General features: G+C 38.3%; 3 protein-coding genes across 4 annotated transcripts; 1 reads left to right on the top strand and 2 right to left on the bottom strand.

Annotated features, from left to right (window-relative positions):
• Positions 1-274: 274 nt before the first annotated feature.
• LOC103718218 lies at positions 275-4715 on the bottom strand. Its single transcript, XM_008806926.4, has 3 exons — positions 4336-4715; positions 868-945; positions 275-522 (listed from the first exon to the last, which is right to left on the bottom strand). The coding sequence occupies exons 1-3, from the start codon at positions 4488-4490 to the stop codon at positions 507-509; spliced, it is 249 nt and encodes an 82-aa protein (XP_008805148.2). The 5' UTR covers positions 4491-4715; the 3' UTR covers positions 275-506.
• Positions 4716-6918: 2203 nt separating this feature from the next.
• LOC103718219 (transcription initiation factor TFIID subunit 8) lies at positions 6919-15405 on the top strand. Its single transcript, XM_008806927.3, has 3 exons — positions 6919-7207; positions 7321-8604; positions 13991-15405. The coding sequence occupies exon 2, from the start codon at positions 7403-7405 to the stop codon at positions 8483-8485; it is 1083 nt and encodes a 360-aa protein (XP_008805149.1). The 5' UTR covers positions 6919-7207; positions 7321-7402; the 3' UTR covers positions 8486-8604; positions 13991-15405.
• Positions 15406-15920: 515 nt separating this feature from the next.
• Positions 15921-23371, bottom strand: LOC103718220 (protein LONGIFOLIA 1). Of its 2 annotated transcripts, none has more exons than XM_039126126.1 (5): positions 22514-23371; positions 21618-21685; positions 19280-21532; positions 18643-18796; positions 15921-16978 (listed from the first exon to the last, which is right to left on the bottom strand). In XM_039126126.1, exons 1-5 carry the CDS (start codon positions 22665-22667, stop codon positions 16149-16151), a joined length of 3459 nt encoding a protein of 1152 aa, XP_038982054.1. In that variant the 5' UTR covers positions 22668-23371; the 3' UTR covers positions 15921-16148. The 2 variants fall into 2 exon arrangements, with proteins under 2 accessions (XP_038982054.1, XP_038982055.1); XM_039126127.1 differs by lacking the exon at positions 22514-23371 and adding an exon at positions 21850-22283.
• Between the last annotated feature and the right edge of the window lie 254 nt (positions 23372-23625).

Below are 23625 nucleotides of genomic sequence, written 5' to 3'. Positions count from 1 at the left end.
TTTGCCAGTGACAGACAAACAACACCTCGGACCCATACAAGCCTTGGATTAACAGACATACCTGCCAAGCAAGCTCCAATTTTGATAAAATCATCATGAAATGCTGCTCTCAGGGACATCTGTTTGGATAAGAATAGGCACACTTGCCATTCAAGGCCTCCATGAAACATTTAAACCATGGAACCAAGAGTCCACCATGGTGAACATATTCTCTCCAAATATTATCTTGGAACAACCATGGCAATGCAAGAAGTTGATTTAATGATAGAACGAATGAAACGACAAGAAAATAAGTAACTATGATTGTATTTAAAAAAATTGTATGGTATACAGCTAGTTTATCAACAAAGTTCCATGCCTGAAAACCTATCTAGCAGACCCAAACCATGTACATTTAGAGCTACTTATTCCAGACTCGAATGAAACTCAAAGCTGCATATTAGCACCACTTCAGCTAGGGAATGTAAACAGTCCAACTGCAGAAGCATATTCCCATGATGGCTTGCTTATTTATTCTTTCCACTGGAAAAATAGAATAAACAAACAAAAAAAAGAAATGAGTTAATACAAGGCAAAGGCAGGTCATGCAACTAGATAGATGCAGGGTGTCACTTCCTTGACAACTATATATCAGCTTGTGACCAACCATATTTGACTCAGCCGTATGGTATAAAAATTTGTCTGAGCCAACATGCAACAATGGCAGGACAAAAAAGTTGGCCACAAATTTAGGAATCAAGAAGCAGCCAGCTATAGACCTGATTAAAGCTATCAAAAAATTTGTTCAGAAACAAAACAGGAACAAGAAACAAAAGAATCTGTTGCAAATGTCTGTGATGGTCAGTAACAAGGATCACAGTAACTGACCTCAAATTGATTTGCTGCTGCTTCTCCATAGCTTTCTTTCGATGGTGGTGATCAAACATCAGGGCCTTGTCATCCCAACTGCAGGAAAAGAGGAAAAAAAAAAGAACGTAAGAAAGAAATATGCAGGACAAATTTAGAATGTAGACTTTCTGAAACAGTATATTTGAGATCCAAGTAATGATATGCATGTTTGCTGCATGATTGATGCGATGAAAACAACAACAAATGTGGGACAGCTACACCAAGAACATGCTAATGTATCACTCCTTACAACTTTTACAATCATATGGAATTTCGAAGAAACAGTAGACTAGTCAAATTAACACCAAGGGATGGAAAAACAAAGCACATGTCCTACTTCTGGTACCAAAAGCTACAAGAAGCAATAGCATTTTCTAAAATCAAGAAAACGAAGAACTAAAAATCTTAGTCTGCAAAAGATATACCAAATAGATAGTTAATGGAAATGTGACGAGCTGTAATTACTTCATGGATCCTGCTACATGATCGAGTTTGATCCCCAGAAGAGTAAGATTAAAGGCAGCGATTGCAAACTCTCAAACAGTGATGTGCAGGAAAAGTCAAAGCATCATAGGTAAAAACAAATATTCTTAATAACAAGTAGCAAAAGGTAGCAGCCACTGCAGTTTTTGGTGAAACTTGCTACTCCAAAAAGTTTAACAAAAGGTTACATAAGGCATTAGAAGAGTACACCAAGGAAGGCAAAAGAAAAAAAAACAAACACTAAACAACAACAAAAATCAGTCATATATGTTTGCAAAACTCATCATGGTAAAGACAGGAGAGAGTGAACCTTGGAGCAATGGTAAGATCGCTCCATTGTGACATGGAGGCTAGATGTTTGAAATATGAAAACAGTCTCTCCACACGCAGGGGTAAGGCTACAAATAGTTGAACCTTCCTAGACCCTGCAATAACGGGAGCCTCATGCGCTGAGCTGCCTTTTTATCATGGCGCAGGCAGAAGTTCAAAAAAAAAACTTAATCTCTTCCGTTCGACAACTCCCACCATGCAGTATACTATGCATCTTTCTCTTCTTGGTCACAAGTTGAAGCCTGAAAGTCATAAGTTCACTCCTTCCTCATCTCTTCCATGCGAAGAAACAGAAATGCTAAGAAAGCCAACAATTTTTTTCCCAATTGGTCCAAGAAAATTTGTGCGTAAAAGCAAATATATTGACTAGTATCAACGATATTCATTCCATTTTTTTTAATTTTATTTTTAACCCCATTATACACTTTCCAGTAAAGACATAGAGGAAGATAAAGAAGAGAGTCCATAGAGTCTAATTTGAAAGGCTTCTTTAAAAACAAAAAAACCTGTCAATAAACCTACGAATGTGAAACACAAGATATAAAATCTACGCATGATAAGCAGCAAATGATTTAGAGCTTATTTTTGAGACAATGAAGAATGCAGACCTTCTATAATTTTTACACCGATGCTAACACTTTTTTCCCTGATTTAATTCCCCCTCACCACAATACCATACAAAAAAGTGGCAAGCGAATTTGAAAAGACAATGAGTACAACAGTTGCCATAGCTTTTTATACTGATCGATAAAAAAATAATCAATTTACTTTACCATTGGAGTCAAAGGGTCAAGAAAGAGAACAGGAAAGATTTTGAAACAACTTCAGTGAGGGAGACCTTAATACCAGTGATCCATGAACAAAGGTTTGCCAAACCAACCCTATGTAATTGAGGAAAAGCTAGATGATTATGATTATGTGTATGGACAGAAAGTCAAATGGTGCTGGTTGTCTTGCATACTGAGGAATGCTTCAAAGAGAGATAAAAGCAACACTTGCAACTTTTCTATAAAGCTCCAATATCCAATTAAACTTCAACATTTTTATATGCAAATATTAAAAGATATATGAATTATGGAATTAAATGCTTTTGCCAGGATGAATATGGCGACTACTTCCAAGTTTTTTACACCTAAAAGTATTACTTAGAAAGCCACATCAAAGAAAAGGATCAAAGCTCAAAGGTGAAAGTATTATTCTATTCTGTAAAGCATTACTTGATGGTAAGTCACAACCTCTTAGAACTAGTTCATGAGATTAGATCCTCATTTACCGCTATCTAGAAAGAAGCGACGAAAAGCTGGCATTTTCAATGCCACAACAATGCATTTTCCCCTCTGCTAGAATCATTTGTTGAATATATTACAAGAGAATTATACAAACACTTATTATGTGCCCCACAAAAACCTTGCAACACTTGAAGCAGGGCACAGATCTCATTCTCAATGAATGAGTAACTAGATGGAACTTTGCAAATCCATATAATGCATTGTACCACAATCACTTCGAAGACATGCCGCACCTATACTATGCATCCCCATAACTGCCACAACTGTCTCTATTACCTCGATTCCAAATTTATCAGAGAGAGAGAGAGAGAGAGAGAGCTAGGCTATGTTGAGGAAAGTGGGTTCAAACAAGAAAATAAAAAAAAATTGTAGAACAATTCAAGGCTTTGAGGTGCATAAAATCACTTTCTTTAAGGTGATATTTGCCCCCACTCAAAAGAGTTTGCTAATAGGTTCCTAGCAAATCACCCCCAGGATACAACAAAACCTTAGAAAATTCTGCAGATAGCAATTCTGAAGGGATTCCAATAAATCTCCAGAAAACTATTTTAGAAACTAAAGGAAAATAAAAGTCTGCTGACGGAATTGCTGAAAGTGGGAGAAGAAATGAAAATTGCATTCCAAAATCTAGGGCAAGGCTCTCTATTTATAGAGACTTGATGCCCCTTCCCAATTGGCGCATCTCCTATTCCAAAACAACGAACCTTTTTGGTGCATCCATTGGCACCAAAACGATGTACCAGTTCGGTACATTCCTTGCCAAAAAATGTTTTAAGTTGCAGCAATTTCCGCTCTCATTAGACGCTATACGTAACCGTCTAAACCCGTGAAGCAAATAACCATTCGGTTTTCTCGCACATTCTCTCTTTGCCACACAGATTGCCAAAACTTTCTAATTTGAAAGTTACATATTCAATGGCCACTTTAAAATAACTGTACACGAGGTTTGATCCGGTGTGATCAACAATTGTAGTAAACCATAAATTTACTCTTTTTATATTACAATCTATTATATATTTCCAACAGGCCATCCAATTAACCTTGGTAATTTGTATTTCTACATCCTACTACTACAATGCAAACTCCAAACGCCATTCACAAGAAGACGAAACACTTAATCTTGCATCCTGAAGGCAGTATTCAACCTTGAAGTGCAGCATGCAGCAGTGAAAAATACAAATTCCCAGACACCTGAATAGTAGCTTGACTATCCGGGATAAATATCGGTACTCAAGGGAATAAAGCAACATCGAGAACCCCAGATAATCCATGGCCTAACCCCTCGTTATTACCGGGGGAATAAACGAGAAATATGATAAGAGGGAGAGAGGGATGGGTGGCTGACCTGAAGTGGTGGAAGAGTTGCTGCCGCGTGAAGGAGTTGAAGCAGGCTACGGCGGAGAAGGCGAAGGTGGCCGTCCATGTATTCACGAACCGATCCGGGTCGGCGTGCGGCACCCCCGCGTCCCCCCGGTATACCTTCCACCAGAAGTCCTCCATTTCTCGCTCTCGCTGCCGCTTCTTTGCTTACCTTCTCTTCTCTATTCTATTCTTTTTCTGATTCTTTTCTTCTTGTGGTACCGACTTCATCCTCCGACGAAGTTTCGAGGGAGAAAAAAGAAGGGTACCAGGTCAAATCTTCTATGAGAAGGACTGAGTTTTGGACGGTCACGACCGGAGTTGGGAGTAGGTTGTCTTCTTGAAGTTTCTGGTCCGGTCCGGAGACCTAAGGGCTCGTTTGGTTCGCAGGAAAAGGAGGGGGGAAAGTGTGGTCAACGGGAAAGTAATGAAATGCCTCTTGTTTGGTTGGAGTTTTCAAAGGAGAGAGATGGGAAAGTTGTATTCCCATGGGAATATGATTCCCACATTTCATGGGAAAGTCTTTCCCATGAGAAACATGGGAAAGTTACTTTTCCATGAGGTGGGAATCACTCCTTTTTTATTTTTTCCCAAAAAGACCCTTCAGCATTAAAGAAGCATTAAAGAGGCATTAAAGACCTAATTTTTATTAAGGGCATAATAGGAATTATACTTAACTTTCCTAGGAAAGTGGATGGTCAACCAAACATAAGCACTTTGGAAATTTGTCACTTTCCCATGGTTAACCAAACATGCCAAAAGTACTTTCCTAGGTATCCTCTTCCTAGGAATCTGATTCCCAGGAATCATATTCCTAGGAGGAAAAATACTTCCCGCGAACCAAACGAGCCCTAAGTTTCGTTTGATTGGGGTAGGGTAATCTTACTATTATTGAAAAATATTTATAACAAAAAATAATTATAATATAAAAATAAATTTTACTATATATGATTGATTAATTGTTTCAAAAAATAGCGCAAAAAAATATTATATTTCATTGGAAATAATCTTATATAAAAACTAATTTTCCAACAATATTTTTGAATAAATTATTAAGTAATGAAAATTCTTTTTTTTTCAAATACATTTATTAACCAAAATTTATGGCCTATTTATATAAAGGCTGTCAATATATGCTATTTTGAAGCATATACATAAGTTAAAAATATATTTAAATTTATTATACATATATTAGAAAATATATTTCTTATTATAAATAAATTATATGAATTATTAATAAATCCCATATCAAACTTATTGATAATTAATAAATATTAATTATTTATTTATTTAGAATTAACATTTATTAATAAATAAAATTAATATGCAACTATATTATTATTTATCATTACTATAATATAATTAATATATTAGAATACTAATAATCAGTATATCTTGAAAATCAGTATATTTATTAATATATAAATTATCAATATAAATAGTTAATATTAATATAGAATTATAATATATGAATTACATAATAAATTTATATCATATGAATATAAATAATATATTAAATATAAATATATAAAATTTTACTATACTTAATATAGATAATAAATATATTGTTGTAGCACTATTTATTTAATAAATTTGATAAAATATATGGTTATGATTTATTAATATAATTAATATACTAAATATATAACATAATTAATATAATATAAGTGGGAGTATTTTGGTCCAGCAATGATAATTTTGGATTGCCTCCACTCAGTAATCTGGTGTGAGAAAAAAATTCATTCTCTTGATAGTATTTGTTTTACCTTTTTTCTTCTATAAAACATATATGAGATTCATTATTTATTTTGTCATCTCTTATTATTTTTTTATAAAAAAATAATAATTTACCATATAAATTAATTTTACCATGCTAGATTATCTCTAATTGAATAAATTCTAAGTGGTTTTACAATATAATTTCATAATATGTTGAAAACCTCGACTATGTGTTTTATGACATCTTCATCATCATATCAGTAGACCATCTTGTGTCATGAAGGCAGCTCATGTGCTTTTTTTTTTTGAGTGTTAAAGAAAAACTTTATAAATTAACATGCTAGACCTCCTAGGGGTTGAATCTATTATATTATGTAGCATTATTTGAAACATGAAGCATTATTTGAGTTAATAAACCCCCATCAAGCAAGCATTTTATAAAATAATAAAGAACAAAGTAAATGCGGTCATGCATAGCATAAGCTAGGAAGATAACATTTTTGCTGCACCAACCAAACAGCAAACAGCCAGACGCAACCACGCGTCCGGTGATCTTAGCTGCCGCGTGGCTCTCATCGTTTGAAGCCATCAAGTCCCAGTGACGCTGGTTCCACGTGGTGCCTTTCTCGTGACCACCGAGGAGCAACGCAAACCCCGGGACTTTTATCCTAAGCCAGTATCCCGCCGGACCACGTTAAATCTCCCAATCCTCTCATATTCTCCAAGCCATCTCATCTCTTCCATCCAACCACAGTCCACCACGCGGCGCGGCTGTAACCACCTCCCCCGCGCAATGTCTCGCCGCTAGTATTTTTTTAAAGATAGAAACCACTCCCTCATCGCTCGATACCTTCCCGTCTATAAATTATTTCCCCCCTCCTCTTTCTTTCTTCGATCTCCTCTCTCCTTCTTTCTCTCTCCGCTAGGGTTTTTTGGAAATTTTCAAACTTTCCCCTCCAAAACCCCTAACGGACGACCAAACCCTAGATTTTCCTTCTATTTCTCGATCTCTCTGCCACGAACCCTAGATTCTCCCCCCCATCTTCCAGGGCTCAATTGAGCTCCAAGGCTTCGGTCCTCTTCGATTTCCAGCCGCCGATATGCATGGCGGAACCGATTTGTCGCCGCGCTAACCAACGGTGAGTCTTCGAGCAGTTCCATTCTCTCCCAGTCTCTCCTCTCTCGCTCCGTTTCAAATGCTGTTGAAATCTAGGGTTTTCCAAACGTATCTCTTTCTAAATCCGTGTTCCAGATCGGGCGTGCTTTTGAGGTCTGAGATCGCTGTTGAAGCTGGTGAAGGTCTGGATTCGGGACCGATGATAGATTAGTTGAATATGAGCGATGGAGGCAGGGAGAGTGGAACGGACAACCAGACCAGCTCGAAGAAGAGTAAGGTATCCGGAGGTGATGAGTTTGGCCGTGCCATTGCCAAGATCGCCGTGACTCAGATTTGCGGGTCGACTGGGTTCCACAGCTCCCATCACTCTGCACTCGATGCTCTCACAGATGTGGCGATCCGGTACATATCTGATCTAGGCAAAGCTGCAAACTTTTATGCTAATTTGTCTGGGAGGACGAGTAGCAATGTGTTTGATGTCATTCAGGGGCTGGAGGATTTGGGTTTGCCGCAAGGGTTTTCTGGTGCATCTGACGTATACCGTTGCCTGGCAAGTTCAGGTGTTGTTCAAGAGATCTGCCAGTTTGTGAGCACGTCGGTGGAGGTACCATTTTCTCGGCCTGTTCCCAGATTCCCAATTGCTCGGACCCCCAAGCAAATTCCTAGCTTTGCTCATGTTGGGGAGGCTCCCGCAGGGAACCATATACCTGATTGGCTGCCGGCATTCCCTGATCCACATACTTATATCCGCACACCAGTTTGGAACGAGAGGGCTACAGATCCCCGGGCAGATAAAATTGAACAAGCAAGGCAGCGGCGGAAGGCTGAGAGGTCTTTGCTAAGCTTACAGCAGCGGCTTGCTTGTAATGCTACAGCTGGGTTTATGCCTGCCATTGCTGGTGATGCTGGGAAGGGGAAGCAGATTGTTACTAACAACCCTTTCCTCACCCCACCCTTGCCACATGGGGAGAAAGAAGTATCTGAAATTGTTATGCCGAATGAGGATGCTGATGAGAAGAAGTTGTCAGTGCTCGAGACTTTTGCACCTGCCATCGAGGCAGCAAAGAGAGAGTCTTTTCCTTCGTTGATTAGCGAGGAAAGGGTTCTTCCCAGTGAAAGGCCCCATTTCAAGTTTGGAATTCACAAAAAATCCATAGTGGTGCCATTGTCCTCGGAAACTCGGAATGCTAAAATGGATTCCTGGTTCCTGAGGGATGATGAGAAGGATGACAAGAAGCGGAGAGCAGAGATGATACTTAAAGGAGCTATGGAAAACCCGCAGGAACTTGCTCAGTTGTAAAGTTACATTGCAGATGGGTTTTGCTGATGTGGAGTTCTGTCACTTTGGCATGGTGTATCAAGATGGGAGGAACTACGATCTTAGGCTTCTGATGGTTGGATCCATATGAGAAACTTGAGGTATGTGAAATCTTTCCACCAGGCAGTAACCTTTGTCGACAGTTATTGTTATGAAGTTTTTCTCTTTATGAAAAGTGTAGAGTAACCGTTTCTTACCATGCTGAGATGACTGATAGACATAATCGCTCCACCACATTTTTTTTGTAATTTCATTTTCAACACTAAATTGTAGGGAGCAAGAATGAGTCATCTGGGTCCCCGTAAAGTATAGCGTGAGCTAATAAGTGAACAACACTAATCGTGCAATATGTTATTATTCGGTATCAAAACTATTAGTCTGAACTAGGTGGGAATCCTTTTGTTTTAGATAAAAAAGTTTGTGGCTTTGCAGATTCTCTTACTCGTGATAATATCTTTACACGTGCCTCATGCTTTTGCTAGTTTAAATGGAAGATATAATTTATTGATCTGCTTAACATTATGGTGAATCCTTGCTTGTAATGCCTTTTCATAATTATATTTAAAGCTGATCCAGCTCAATTTTGCTCCCAAATATACTCCCTCAATATATCTCTCTTTCTTGTTCTTTTTTCCTGGTTTATTGAAGTTATACTATCTGGTTGAACTTTTTTAGGTATTGAAGTTCTTATTATTATTCTAAACGGCATCTATTATAATGGCTGTCTAAGGGTTTTCAACATTGTCACATTATAACTTACAGAACAGCCACACAACACAACTACCACCGTGTATATGTTATGACTAACATAACAATTATATAATGGCCATTATTGAATCTTTGTTTGCAAGATAAAATTTTATATTTTGTTTTAATATTTTTATTAGCATACCCAACTTTTAATGCAAGAAAATTATATACTATAAACAGTGGTTGTTGTTGAATATAATTATTATTGTTTTTATGATCTATTATTTTATAGGCCACTAAAATAACCATTTTTTCAACAAAAAATGTTCGAAGATTGAAATGTGCAAATAGAAGTCATTACTTCCATCATAGAGAGCCAGCGGCTCTAGGGGCCTATTATGCTAGGATAATGGCCACTAGTTGTGCCTACTTTATATAGGATAGAAACATTCCATTGGTCACTGACTGATTCCTCCTTCCTTTTGAATCACAAGCATTAAACTGCTCCAACATCTTTTTTAGATAGTCAGTCAATTTAAACCCCTCCTTTCTTTAAGCTATAACCAGTCGATGTGCTATATATTGCATTGCTTCTAGCTTCATTATGGACTGATGAATTTTTCTTCGATCAGTTTATGTTCTGTTGTTATCAAAAATGTTATACAATAGATCTTCTTGCAACTAAGTCAAGATACTCCAGGATGCTCTTATCATTGAGCACTTTCTTTTTTTATTCTCAGTATAGAAGGGACTTGAGGTAAAGTTAGTCTCCCATTGACAACCAAGTCTCATCTTTCCATTCTGTAGTATCATTTTTCTTTTTTATTTTTTGTTAGTCCTTGACAGTTTACGTATTCTCATAGTAAGGGATTACTTATGTCTTATTTGATTGCTAGTGGAAGGGGGGAAGAAACTATCCAACTGAGAAAATGAATGGAGAAGAAAGAATAATTGACTGTTAATAATTCTTCTTGGCATATTTGTGCACGTATATCCCTTAAAATACTTTTCTTTCTGTATTTATCCCTCAAACTGGATAGTGCTTGCATACAAGCCCAAAACATTTGCATGTATGGTTTTCCTATCATTTGTACATTTTCACCATTGAAACCTTTTATTTGGCTGCGTTAAAATAACTTAGCTTGTCCATGGTCTATTATGCACTTAATTGCATATATTTTTTGAAATTTTAAGGTGATTATCAAAAACTTTGTACTAGTAATTTATATGTATTTTCCAGTTTTTGATGAATATAAGTAATTCAGTTCTTTTTGAAGAGTGTGTGTGCAGAAATCCTTCAAAGGATAAAATGGTAAGATGATAGTATGATAATGTTACTCCTCATTTGAAGGATGCCATCTAACAGCATGTGTGTGTGCAATTTTCAAATATTAGAGTGGCATATATGCAAGTTTTAGATTTTGGGAGGGGCTTATTTGTAATTTTTAGAATTCTAGAATGGCATCTATGCAAGTTTTAGAATTCTGGAATGATGTGTTGAACGCACTTAAAGAAAGGTAAAGAAGCAAACAAGCAAATCTTGAAAAGTATATGTGGAAGATTATCTTTTCTTTATCATTTTTTGGGGTAAAGGAGAGAGGTCATTGGGAATTGGAAAAAGGTTCAGTGGTTGTAGCTATGACTGTAATGGTCACATCAGTGGCAATGATAGTGGAGGTGGTAGAGTGGTTGATGATATTTAGTGGTGGTGGTGGTGATGATTATACATAATAGTAACAACATAGGTGTTGTCTATGATATGGCGGAAAAGATGGCAGTGCTATGGGTGATTGTGGTGCTATCAGTGGCAGTATTGGTGGTGGTCTTAACTATGGTAATGATGGATATAGTAAAGTGGCATTGGCAATGGTCATAGTGATGATGATGGTGGGCATTGGTGCAATAGCAGCACCAATGTTAACAACAATGTCTGCCTAAGTTTTCGTTCCGGATTCTTCCAAAATCACACCCTTTTTGTGAAGACATTTTTTTTGCATGGAGACAAAAAAAAGTCTATACTTGTTTCTTCTTCCCTTCAATCCATCTTTTCTTTATAGCAAAAACATGTAATATATGATTCTCTTACTGTTTATTTATTCTTTTGTCTTTGGTTGGGCTAAAACACCATAATGTACGTGGTTAAGATGAAAATCATTCAATCTTTTTTCTTTTAGAAGAAAACAATTATAATAGTCATAATAAGTTATTCAGTGTCCTTAATGTAATGTGAATTTTTGCACATCTATTAATTATAGCAAAATGTTTTTGTTTTATTAGAAAAGAGTCTAGGATATAGCTTTTCTTCCCTTGAAGGTATATGTGCCATTTCTTGATTGTTGATTTGGAATATCATAGACAATGATTGAAGTGTTGTAGGAATTTCAACCAGTTCAGAACCTGAAAATTATGTAGTAAGAACTTTCCAAGATTTTAAAGTGCTTCTTTGTTGGAGCTATTGTTGTATCAATTGTCATAATATTTTGTGGTAGATTGAGTCTTATGCTAACAATGCGTGAATTCTAGAGTATCATGATGAGGCATATGATGTGGACATGCATTGGCAGGGAGCTTTGCCGGTGCCCTGTTGGGCACTTACATGCTATGTCCTGATTTGTGCCAGCCAACATGAATAACACCGCAATCCTTGATATGACATGGACAGCCAAATGTCTATATTTTTCTATGTGGCAAGCAATTGCTCTTGCTTGTGCTATGTGTGGCTTGGGTTGTGCTGGGCTGATAGCTTGATGAGCTTATATTACTTGAGATAGGGATTAGGCTAGATATAGTCGCTTAGGTTGGGCTTGATCGAATGGGGCAAACTTGACCTAGCTATGGAGCCCCTTGGACCATGAGGATATTTATGTATGATAATATATATATATATATATATATATATATATATATATAAAATATAATTGTATGCCTACATGTCATCTATTGACTTGCTAATGCAGCCCCTTTGCCAATTGTCTCGAGGGAGACACATAAAAGTGGCGATTTAAAGATTTTTGGTTGAAGTCAAAGTTAAAATTTCACGAATTTATCCCAATTCCTCATGCCTTAACCTTCCCCATTCCATCTGCTCTTGCTCCCATCTGCGCTTCTCTTGTGTCCTTACACAACTCTCTCTCTCTATATATATATATGTGTGTGTGTGTGTGTGTGTGTGTATGTATATATATATATGTGTGTGTGTGTGTGTGTGTGTGTGTGTGTGTGTGTATGTATATATATATTCCCTCCCTCCCTCTCTCCACCCTGGCTTCATTCTCTCCCATTTTGTTGGTTCCAATCCCATGCCCCTAACTTATTTCTTTTCATCCACCCTCTCCCACTCTCCATCTCCTTATCTTTCCACTCCTACATGCTAAACCTTCTTTCTCTTGTGAGCCATGGATGCTGGTTTTTCAACTACATAAGTGAGGAAGCAGGCTGCATATGACTAGTGGATTTAGAATTGTGCAGTGATAAATGAAATGGGGCTTCTTCTTCATCTCTTTGGAATGTATTGCATTACTGTGATGGATAGTCTGAAATTAAGCTGGGTGTAGGACCTTTAATTTTTGCAGGCTTGTGCCCAGAGATTGAGGGCCAGGCTGACCATTGTCTGGTTCAAGCTTGGTCCATTGGCACTCCAGTTTATAGCAGTAGCCAATATACTATTAGTAACATCTTTCACTCATTCATAACCAGGAAAGAAGCTACTTTTTCTCAAGTTGATGAAAACCTTAACAGAATTCTATCCTTCTTTATCTCCATTATGGTCGTAACTGTTAATGTTGTCAATTTAAGGCTGACCATAACTTGGAGAGAACAAGGCCTGTTGGCACCTCTACTTATAACAATAGACCATACACTAACAATCTTACTCACCTTAGTAATTATGCAAGGAACTAGTAAATTAATGACAATCTTCATATCCTTCATCTACAATATGACTGCTAGCATTGCCAATTAAATTTGAACAATCTATTTAGGAGACCAATCCAATGAGTGGAAGCTCAAATTGTTGTAGAAAAATAGTTTGAGCTCCCATTGGATGTTGACATGTCATTTGAATAAATTAAGGGATAGCCCTTAATGAATGCCCTCTGGGCATTCACTAATGGGACCTCAATTAATTTATAATGGAGTCATTTTATTGGATATCATGGAATTAGCATTGAATATAACATTGTTTAATGCACTTAAAACTTGGCTGAACATGGTGTCTCACTTGAACGTCCTATTCTGTACTACTGAATTGAAATAACTTAGTGCAAATCAGAGATCCATGAATATTTTCAGTTGCTTAAGTCTAGCTTATATTAAAAATGCAAGTCTCATGACATATATGCTGATAAGTCTGCATCTCTTCCTGTTTTGTTTGTTGATAAGTCTGCATCTCTTCCTGCTTCGTGTGTTGATAATTCTGCATCTCTTCCTGCTTCATGTGTCAAGTGTGTCACATATACAGAATGGTGCTTGTAATATGCTGAGTTGATGATGCTGGTGCCGCCGCCGCCTTTATTTATATTTATTTCATTTCAAATTCTAAACCAAATGGGGGAAACCATGAAACGGTCACCTTTTGTTGGCACCTTTTATGTTCTGGCAGCCTCTTTCTCAATGTATCATAGTATAAACAAAAATCATAATTCCACAAAACTTAGGGCCACAACAAAGTGAGTATATTTGATGTCTCAAACATTCAATTATATGCGAGTTTACCTTAGGCCAGTACTTGGTTCAACCAGTTATTAGCCATATTTGGAAATGAAAATGCCTTTCTCATCTTTCTTGAAATAATTGCAGGTCGCCTCTATCTGATACACCATTGTTCAACTTGCGAAAAGCTCTTCCTCCTTATATGGGCTGATTGGGATTGAAGCTTCTCTAGCCAAAGTCAGAGATCAATAAATATGGCTTGAATGTCTCAACAAGTTTCCCCTTTGGTAAGGACCACCATAACAGAGCAGTAATATGGCAGCTGGAATTAATCTTTTCAAATATGCCAAGCAAGTTTAGATATGTCCCAACAATGAAAAAGCCCCAGATTGACCAGCTGTCAGGATAAATCACATAAAAAGCTGCTTCCCTGCATAATTGTAACCATGTAGCTTCGCCCACGTATTTGTGGTTAATTCTATGGATTCATTACCATAGTTCTGTTTAACATCAATCCTCCACCTTTTTCCATCTGGATTTGGGACCAGACCAGCAGCCGCAGCATTTGCAGGAATATCTTAAGAGCAGATGTTGGGATGATGGTGTCTGCAAGTGGGACCGTCTGTTCCATGATGGATTGCAGAGAGCTGTTCCTCATGTTGCAGGAGGTCTTTGGTGGAGGCTGACAGAACGGATGCAGGATCATAGCCTCGGAGATGTAAAATGGCGTGGTCAATTAAAGGAGCCTGGCACTTTATGGCAAGACAATAACGTCTTGGTAGGCTCATGACTTATCATTATGCATCCAATGTTGAATCGTGGGCAAATGCATTCCAGTCATTCAGGTTTTAAGGTCATGGGCTGCAACCTGATTCAAATATTTTTGGTTATTACTGCATGGACATGATTGATTTAGTGGTGCAGTGAATGGCTATAAGGAATTAGGATGGAGTTAGTGCACTTGATGATGTGTTCGAGTGTTCTAGGTTTTTGGCACTATTTTTTAACATCTTATCTGCACCATTATTTGTGGGACACGTGTACATCAGACTGCTAACCTGAGTCATTAGTGCTAATGAGGATTATAGAAGTTTAACATGTTTGCTTGTTCATGTGGGGGATAAGAATGTCTGCTATTTTTGGTTATACAAGCATGACGATTGAAGGAGCCCTGCTGGATATAACAGTGGTTTAATCTCTACTTTTTTTGCTGGCTTACTGTTTGGACACCAGAAAGCATCTGCAATTGGTTGTGTATGCACTGTAAGAGGTTCTCCTTGCAACGTACATCAATGATCAAGTTTTTGCAGTTCCAAGTGTAAATCCAGCTTTACTGCGTTTCCATCGTCCTGGTTATGGTATTAATATTCAGGATACCAGTACAATTGAATTGTGGAGTTGAGTTAATGGGAATCTTTTCATTATGAAGCGGGTTAATGTTTTGGCAGCGCTATGCCTCTTCTGCTTTGTCAGTAACCTTGGATCTTGATGGTGGTCATAAGGGTGGTGTGACATTATATCTTATAAACGTTATATAAAAATATGGCTTCTTCTTTAGTTAATCAGTTTATAATTCTTACTAATGCTGACAATGGAGGACTAGCTGATGCCTCATGTTCCCCCCTCCCAATGACTCTCGCCTATTTGAGGTGCGTAGAATATCAGCAATGGTGGCGTTTGGTGACTCCTTTATCAGCTGTAGAGCTAGTTATGTTGATTGATTACGTTACGACTAGGCTGCAGGCAGTCTCTCTCCCAATTTGGCACAAGGTAACAGCTCACCAACACTGGTAAACATTTGTGATTTCTTTGAGAATTCTTTTGTGGTTCAATAAAGCCTTTCCTTCCCACTTGATAAAGGTCTCATATCATCCTAGATCCATATGATCTGATAATACATCCCAAATGATTAAGGCCTCGCAATCTCAACAGCCTCAGTAACTGGAATTTTGTACTTCTGGTACTTTAAACTTTTTCCGTTCTGATGGCTGGAACCCTCATCAAAGCTCATTTGCATGCGATTTCCGTCCCACGTAAGTGTGAAACGTAAAGCTGATAACCACACAGAAACAATGTATTTTCACCTCACTTTTATGTAAGGATTGTGAACTTATAAATGCTTATGGCTTTATTCTATAAGTCCTCAGTATAATGCTTAAAGATTTTGAACAAAGATAGTCTGTACGATACATGGATAGGAAAAGTTGTTCCTTTTGTGAATTATTATACCCTTAGGAAGCCAGGCAAGGTAAAAAGAAAACGGAAGAAAAAAAAATCATAGCAGAAGATTTTTAGACTACTTTGGTTACTTGGCAAATAGTTGCCTGCGGCCCCTGCTTGCCTTTGTTTGCAAACCAGATGCACCTTCTCCACTAACAACCTCATCAATTAGGTCCTTGAAGATCATTCTTTCAATCTCCAACACCACATCTGGCACTTCTGTACCGAACTCATACCATCCTTTCGATTGCCGCAGCACATCTTGACCTGATATCAAGTTGCTATCATCATTGCAGCAGTCACTGATTGAGGTATCAGCTTTGAGCTGCTCAATCTCAGAACACAATTCTCTTAGCAGTTGCTGACCGCTAGGAAAGCTGCCAGCAAGCTTCCTTGCTCGAAGCATCAGGTAGGGTTGAGCACCAGGACTAGTTAGCTCCAGCTTCTGAATTAGTAGTTCATTTACCACATCAAATAAGAGCTTCCTATGAATCTTCTCCCTCTCAGGCTTAGGCCTGGGAATGTTTTCATGAATACTCTCGAGTTTGGTTAGCATGCCAGACTTTGTTTGCTCCAGGACAAGGAACAAATCAGGGTTGATTGGGCGGCCTGAAGGGTGGAGTTGAATAGGCATTGGACCCATGGGTCCAATGTTGATGTCTTTCATTAGAAGGCCTGAAGCCAGCAGGATCTCAGACACATACCGATGGTCTGGACTCGGAGTTTCACAGAGCAATGCAATATGATCGGTGGCTGGAACTTCATCATCAGTTGAACTCAACCGTCTGAGCTTTTGAACCAGGTTTTCAATGTTTTCAAGCTTCTTGTGATTGAATTTAGAGCTTGACTTGGGTGATGAGCTGTCAGGCGATGTCTTTGGACTCCAGCGATGTTCTGAAAGTTGACTCTCATCACCTATCCATCAAGAAAAGAAAAGAGTATAATACGCATTCTCCTATCTAAGTGCCAGTTTATGTGGTTGCAGATCTATATAGGCAAAGCATGTATTCTTGGTATTCATGCATGCATGTACTCCAAATTTATCACATCAGTATATCCAAAAACCTAGCATTCTGGATATACGTGGCTATGTCCATAGGTCTATATTACTAGTTATGTGATCCTTGATATGCATCTTTTTGATTGTATGGTATAAATATTCTATATATGCATATCTTTGTATGTATACATGCATGTGCTACAATTTTATCACACAGGTAATCCAAAAGTTAGGCCTCCATGGCTATGTTCAGTGGTTCATAAAACATTACCACTTGTGTTAAAGATTACATGCATAACATTCATCTGTAAATATAAAAAGATAAGATGAGCAAATACGAACAATGTACTAATTGTGACCTATGTGTAAAGTTATGTTAGCCTATTTACCACGAGACATATTTCACAAGCATATTGATTAGGCCGTGCTGTTTTTTGGTTTCACATATTGCTTGAGACGTCCAGCTGTTTTTTCTTTAATGTGGGGGGAGAGACAGCTGGGAGTGCCTTCTCTTTAATCAGCAGTTATAGACAGCCCCCCTGAATTGATCCATGTGTGATCCCACGATGCGGGGCCTCATAGTCACACCTACTGCAATGTCCAATATAAATTGCATGCTTCTGTCAATGAACACATCACATGTATGTCAGAAGCTGGTCTGTTAGAAACTGTAGGTGTTCTTTTGGTAATAAATAAGTTGTTCTTGTGGGTGTTAAATGACGTAGGACCAGGTACTTAGCCGACATGTTTCGCTACTTGTCAGTTATCTGCTTATCCTTTTATTGAAGACAGCTGACAGGCAATAGTGCCTGTCCTTTGAAATACAGTTAGAAAATGGGGGCCTCTCATTTGTTGCTGGAGTCTTGTTCTCTCATTTTATGTGCATGAGCTACAAATGTACGTCTGTCCATCTAGTGGGCGAAGTATATGCTGAATCCAGTATTTGTTCAGTAGTTTCTACTAGCCCCACAGTTCTTTTTATAGATGCTCATTCACCAAAACCTTTTGGCTTCTCTTGAAAATTTTGCTTAACCTATGGAGCTGCATAAGTTGTTTAATTAAGATATTAAACCACTGGCGAAGCAGCACTATGTCGGGTCTACTTGTCTTGCTCGTTTAGTCATATATGAAGAACTCAAGGAGCGAGCTAAATGAGCCTGCTCAATGCTTGCTGCAGAGCAGGTACTAGTTTGGAATGAAGGGACTGAACCCTAAGTCAAATGTTAAATTATATAATTAGTTTAATCTACTCTGCAAGATGAATTCAGAAGATAGTATATCAGAGTTTCCATCCATTTTACTACCAACTTCTTGACGAACCCTAAGAATCTCTTATCTGAAACGAGTCAAAAATAGATGAGCAAACTTCCTCAGAAAAATAGATGAGTGAACTATAGCCTATTTCACTTACCGGTGACAGTATTTTCACCTCAATGAAAGATTGCCAGCCATGGCTTCATATAAGGCAAAAAAGTATGCATTGTCACCATGCAAATGAAGAACTTCACAAATCATTATCCTTTTTGGTGCAATGAAGAAAAAACAAAGAGAAAAAACAGTACAGAAACCATCTCCTTACCTTTGAATACACTTGGAGCTTTGCTGACAGGAGAAGGTGGCATGTCATCCTGATAAAATGAAGCATCTAGGACAGAGATTGGACTTGGCTGTTCAGGAGCAACAGCTGCAAGCTCCATGGCTGAAACATCTTCATTCAGACTACAAGAGGACCTCTGAAGCAGACAGAGAAAATAAAAACACAAAACTGATCAACCATGTGGAACGTTTGTAAATAATCAAGGACAAGGAGCTATTTGCAAACAAAACTGATATTTGGAAAAATAAAATCATGTTGTCAATAGATAGAAGGTCTTTGTGACTTTAATTTCTGTATGGAAGTAAAAGAGAAATGAAACTGATGGATTACTAAGACTCTAATATTCAAATATATAGTCTAGAAATGAAATTTTGAATCACAATTTAATTCAGGACAGTGAAATGCGTAGAGACCAGTTGAGGAAGACAATCATAGCCATGACTCATCTACTTATTATCCATATGAATAAAATTTTAGAATTTCGAAAAAATAATTTAATCTGCATTTCCCAAAATTAATTCAACTTTAGAATATTTTTTGGCATTATAATTTTTTTTTTTTAACTGTAAACATTGTAGAATTTAATCACAACAAGGATTAGGGTCTATGATGCACATACCTTCTGTTTTGTGACTGAAGATGTGCTATTGGCAGCCTTTCTTGATGGACTCCAGCTGCCCTGCTGTAAGCAAGGAAGGCCCATCTCTGCACTATCAGTGCTTGTTACTTCGATATCAACCTGTGACACCAAGCTTATGTTAATATCTGGCCTTAGAGAGATCTCATCAGCTGGGTGACTCAGACTCCTTGTTCCACTGCTTATATCACTCAACTGGTCATCATTCTGCTGTTTTTGTGCCGGTTTTTGTCTAAGCCTGCCTCTTGGAGAAACTGATTCCAAAGTTTGTCTGTTAGCAGAATTCCTTCGGGGCTTATTTGATTCGGAAGAAGGAATAGGCAGACGTGATCTCTTCTCTGTTTCAATCTTTCTTTGCTGTAGTCTTGGGCTAAGAGAGCCTGAAGTTTTAAGCGAGCTTCCACTATTTTCTCTTGATGAATGATGGCGCCTATATGAGCACTGCTCCATCCGTAAATGAGTTTTCTGTATACTAATTTCTTCAGTCCTGTCAGTAGATTTCTTATCCATGGAGACAAGAGGCTGGCAAGCAGGCTCCCTGGTGCTGGCCTTAGTAGTTTGGTCTTTAACCATCCTGTTGTTTGCGGAAGTCTTCTTTCTATACATGGAATCACTAGTATGCAGCTTTCGAAGACCAGACAAGCCTTCCAAAGGAATATCTGAAGAAGCTGAATCACTTGAATTGCTGACAGAGTTTGCAGGCTTCATGATTACGATAGGAGACTCGAAAGCTCTTGGAGTATTGCTTCCTTTCATTAATGTGGGAACTGAAGGAGTGTTATGTGGGTTTCGAGCATCAGTTGATCTGAAATTCTGATCATTCCCAGTTGTAGTTTGGTCACTGTAGTTCTTACAAACTGATACTTCAGAACGCTGATCTTCACCTTTCTTGGTTTCTAACAGCCCTTTTGCTTGCATTGCATCAAATATCTGTTTAAGAGCCCTGAAATCCTTATTGGATTGCTGGAATTCAAGTTCCTTTAACCTTTTCTCTATTTCACTATAAAATGACTCAGGATGCTGCTTCAACTGAGCTCCCCGATAGCCAATTGTTGTTTTCTTGGGAATTTGGATTCTTTCCTGTTGTCTCCAAGGTGCAGTTTCAATCGGAAGCCTTGAATTCGAAACTGGTTTCATGACAGGATCAGACTTTTTCAACTGTTGTGTAATAGGATCTTTGAGGGAGCTCTTTGGAGAGTGCAAGAGCTGATCCTTCCTGCTGTCTTGAGTTCCTCGAGATGCCTTAGCTATGAGATTCCTATTCCTTTGTCCACTGAAAGGATCATTGTCTTTGCTTGTGTAGGTTTCTGTCAGATCAGCTGGCTTCAGACTAGCCAAGCCCAAGTGGGGCATTGCCTCCAGGCCCATGAGCTTCGCAACAACACTGCTAGGGCGCTTGTGACCTCCCCATTCTTGCTGAAAATTTGAAGGTGTAGGTGCGCCTTGGTTGATACTACTTTTGTCTAAATCCTTCAAAATTGAGTTTGGCTTCGAGCCAAAGTTAGAACTTCTTAGAGAGCCTTCCCTGCTATCTAAGGATAGCCTAGGAAGCTCTCTGAATTTGGAGGCAGGTTTGCTGACATCTCGAGAATCCAGAGAAGGGCGTGAAATTTCTCTTCCATCATAAGAGAACCGTGGAGCTTCCCTCGGTACTGGAAAAAATGAGGTATCTTTTGCTTCAAGTGATGATCTTGGTGGTTCGCTAGCCTCCAAGAAATACCAAGGTGCTTCTTTGAGCTTCACTAGGACTTGAAGGGATTCATTGAGATCAGCAGACAATCTGGATTTTTCATCTCCACCAATCACATAAGATCCATCCACTGACTTTGACAGCAGCATGGGCCTTGGAGAGTCTCTATGCTTCAGCTTGTGGTTCTTCACCTCCTCTTTTGTTGTGGTTTTAATTGATAAACTGCGAGTTTCTTTGTTGATAGAGTCCTTCACAACATCTCGGAAATCGAGGGACTGGCGATCAGGTTGAGTGGATGCATGTGGTGGGTCACTGAGAGGCTCAAACCGAACAGGTCTGTTATTGATGTCAGAACGCTTCAACCTAGGTGAATTCTTTGCGGACCTCTCTAGGAAAGTTCGATTGATAGAGGCAGGCTCTTGTTGAGTTGATCTGTTACACTCTAGAGAAGAAAATGATGAGCAGGATGAGGAGGAAAAAGAAGTCCTTGATGACTCCATTGAAGCTTGTTGGTTCTCATTTGAGCTCTTGCTGTGATTTTTCTCCTGGAACAAACAGTTTACATGATCATAATCCTCAAAAATAGCAGAAAAAAGAAAATTTGTCATGATATCCAACTCGAAATCCTACCAGAACAATCTGTGGAGAATACGTACTCCGATATGCTTCAGTATTACTGCTGTTTTGAAGGGCATGGCCTGCAGAAATATTGTACAATCAATTAGGTGAAATAGTCAGGCATATTGAGTAAAGCAATATAAAGCCTAATCAAAATTAGTAATAGCAACTCTGTCCAAGTTTAACAAAAGCCAATACGTACGTACATATGTATATGTATATTTCTAGAGGGAGAAAGAGATACCAGGATTACTAGGCTTCCTTTAGAGAAGGTAGATATATCCTTCAATGAACTATCATTATCTGTACATAATTCATAGAAACAACATATGCTTAAAATGACTTAGTAGGGGGTAGCGTACACAATTTCCATCACCTTGCTTCTTCAGCACCACTAATTTCTACTAGAACTGAACCATAAAAGAAAAGCACTATATAACTGCGACAGCAAAAAATCCATGAAGAAACGCTAATCATCAAGCTACAAATGAAATGTTATCATGATTGAAATGATGAATTGAGTATTTCCTTCCGTGATGGCAACATTGATCGTCAAATTGGTCATGAAAGATGAGACATATAATTTAATTATCTCAAAGCTACACGCACAGTGTTAGAGATGAGAAATAGTAAAAACTACCAACAAATAACCAAGAGCAGACAAGAATCAGAATAAGAACACAAACATACCTTCATAGATTTGGTAGAAAAAAGAAGCTTGGAAACAGAATCAACTAGAAAATCATAGCAAATTCATTTTGACTTTAAGAAATCCCAGCACCTCTTTGCTTCCTAATTTTTTTTTTGGAAATGAGCCAATTGGAAATAAGAAATACAGCAACAAAGCAAAACCTTTACTAGAATGAAGATGGTTTAATATCATGAAGTGGAGTACGTTGGCTAGGCACCTGAAGCAAGCTTCTTATGGTTGCGTCCACTGAGGCGCCTTCCAGTGAGGAAATGGTGGCGGTCGAACATTTGAAAGATCCCGGTCATGCACCCAATTTGCTTCTGCAACTCCGGGGTTTCGTCGGCAAATGGGTGAAGGAACTTCGCTGACATTTTTTGAACCTCCCCAGCACCCAAGACCCTAAAAACCCAGAATCAAAATATAATTCCCGACAGAACCCAAGACTCTCCCTCACAGAGAAATTTCCAGGGCCAAATTCTAGGGTTTGAGAGGAACCTTAAAGCCTAGCATTTAAAGAATCCCCCACAATCCTGAGGTGGTAACCCTTCCACATTTCCTCATAAACCTTCCACCCAATTCTCATCTTCCTTCCAACTCATAAATGCAACCAGCAGTACAGGAGAAATGATTCCTACGCCAGCATCATATCAATAGTTGCCTCTCTCAACCGCCTAAAGCCTTCCGAGAAGAAGAGAGACAAAGGAGAAGAAGAGAGATACAGAGGAAGGTAGAATTAGCACCTTGCCCACCTTCTATGCCTTGTAATATTGTGGTATGCCCTAGAGAGCAGGGCTAGGGAGTATTAAATGAGAAGAAGGTGAAGCTAAATGCTCTGTTGGTCTTCTTATTTCTCAGTCCTGGTCTACTCCTGTTAAGAAAAGCAAAAAATATCCAAAGGATACTGAGATTTCTCAATAGGAGGTGAGTTTGGGCTTGCAAGTTTTGAAAGGTATGAACAGGTCAGAAGGTTTTTGATACCTCCACTCTAACCCATGTGCCTAACAATCCATGCATTAAGTATGTCTCAAAAGTTTTCAACTCCTCTGTGCAATTTTTTTTACTAGCAATTGCTATTTTAGTAAATCTTGGAAACTAAGAACTAGAGCAAACAACTCTTGGAAAACATATCCTCTCATGCAAGTTATCACACTGTAATGTTATGTGCTCACCAAAATGTTTTATATTATGTAGAGGCAGTTCAGCTCCATGTAGGCTCCAAGCAACACAACTGTTGTTGATATCCCATTCCAAGAAAACCACTAATTGCCCATAAGATGGTTCATTTGTTTTAAAAATAAAAAAAAACAAAGGGATCAATAGGTAATAGGT

This window comes from Phoenix dactylifera, chromosome 4, assembly GCF_009389715.1.
Source record: "Phoenix dactylifera cultivar Barhee BC4 chromosome 4, palm_55x_up_171113_PBpolish2nd_filt_p, whole genome shotgun sequence".
NCBI lineage: Eukaryota > Viridiplantae > Streptophyta > Magnoliopsida > Arecales > Arecaceae > Phoenix > Phoenix dactylifera.
The sequence above is the reverse complement of the archived record's forward strand: the minus strand, read 5'-3'. Positions and strand labels throughout refer to the sequence as shown.

What these genes read in the sequence shown, in the direction of transcription:
- LOC103718218 (XM_008806926.4), bottom strand. Translation starts at nt 4,490, where the DNA reads ATGGAGGACTTCTGGTGGAAGGTATACCGGGGGGACGCGGGGGTGCCG. An exon ending in CAACTCTTCCACCACTTCAG is followed by an intron (nt 946 to 4,335) that starts GTCAGCCACCCA and finishes CTTTTCCTGCAG; the next exon opens with TTGGGATGACAAGGCCCTGA.
- LOC103718219 (XM_008806927.3), top strand. Translation starts at nt 7,403, where the DNA reads ATGAGCGATGGAGGCAGGGAGAGTGGAACGGACAACCAGACCAGCTCG.
- LOC103718220 (XM_039126126.1), bottom strand. Translation starts at nt 22,667, where the DNA reads ATGTCAGCGAAGTTCCTTCACCCATTTGCCGACGAAACCCCGGAGTTG. An exon ending in CTTCAGTCACAAAACAGAAG is followed by an intron (nt 18,797 to 19,279) that starts GTATGTGCATCA and finishes TGTCTGCTTCAG; the next exon opens with AGGTCCTCTTGTAGTCTGAA. An exon ending in AGCTCCAAGTGTATTCAAAG is followed by an intron (nt 16,979 to 18,642) that starts GTAAGGAGATGG and finishes CTTGATGGATAG; the next exon opens with GTGATGAGAGTCAACTTTCA.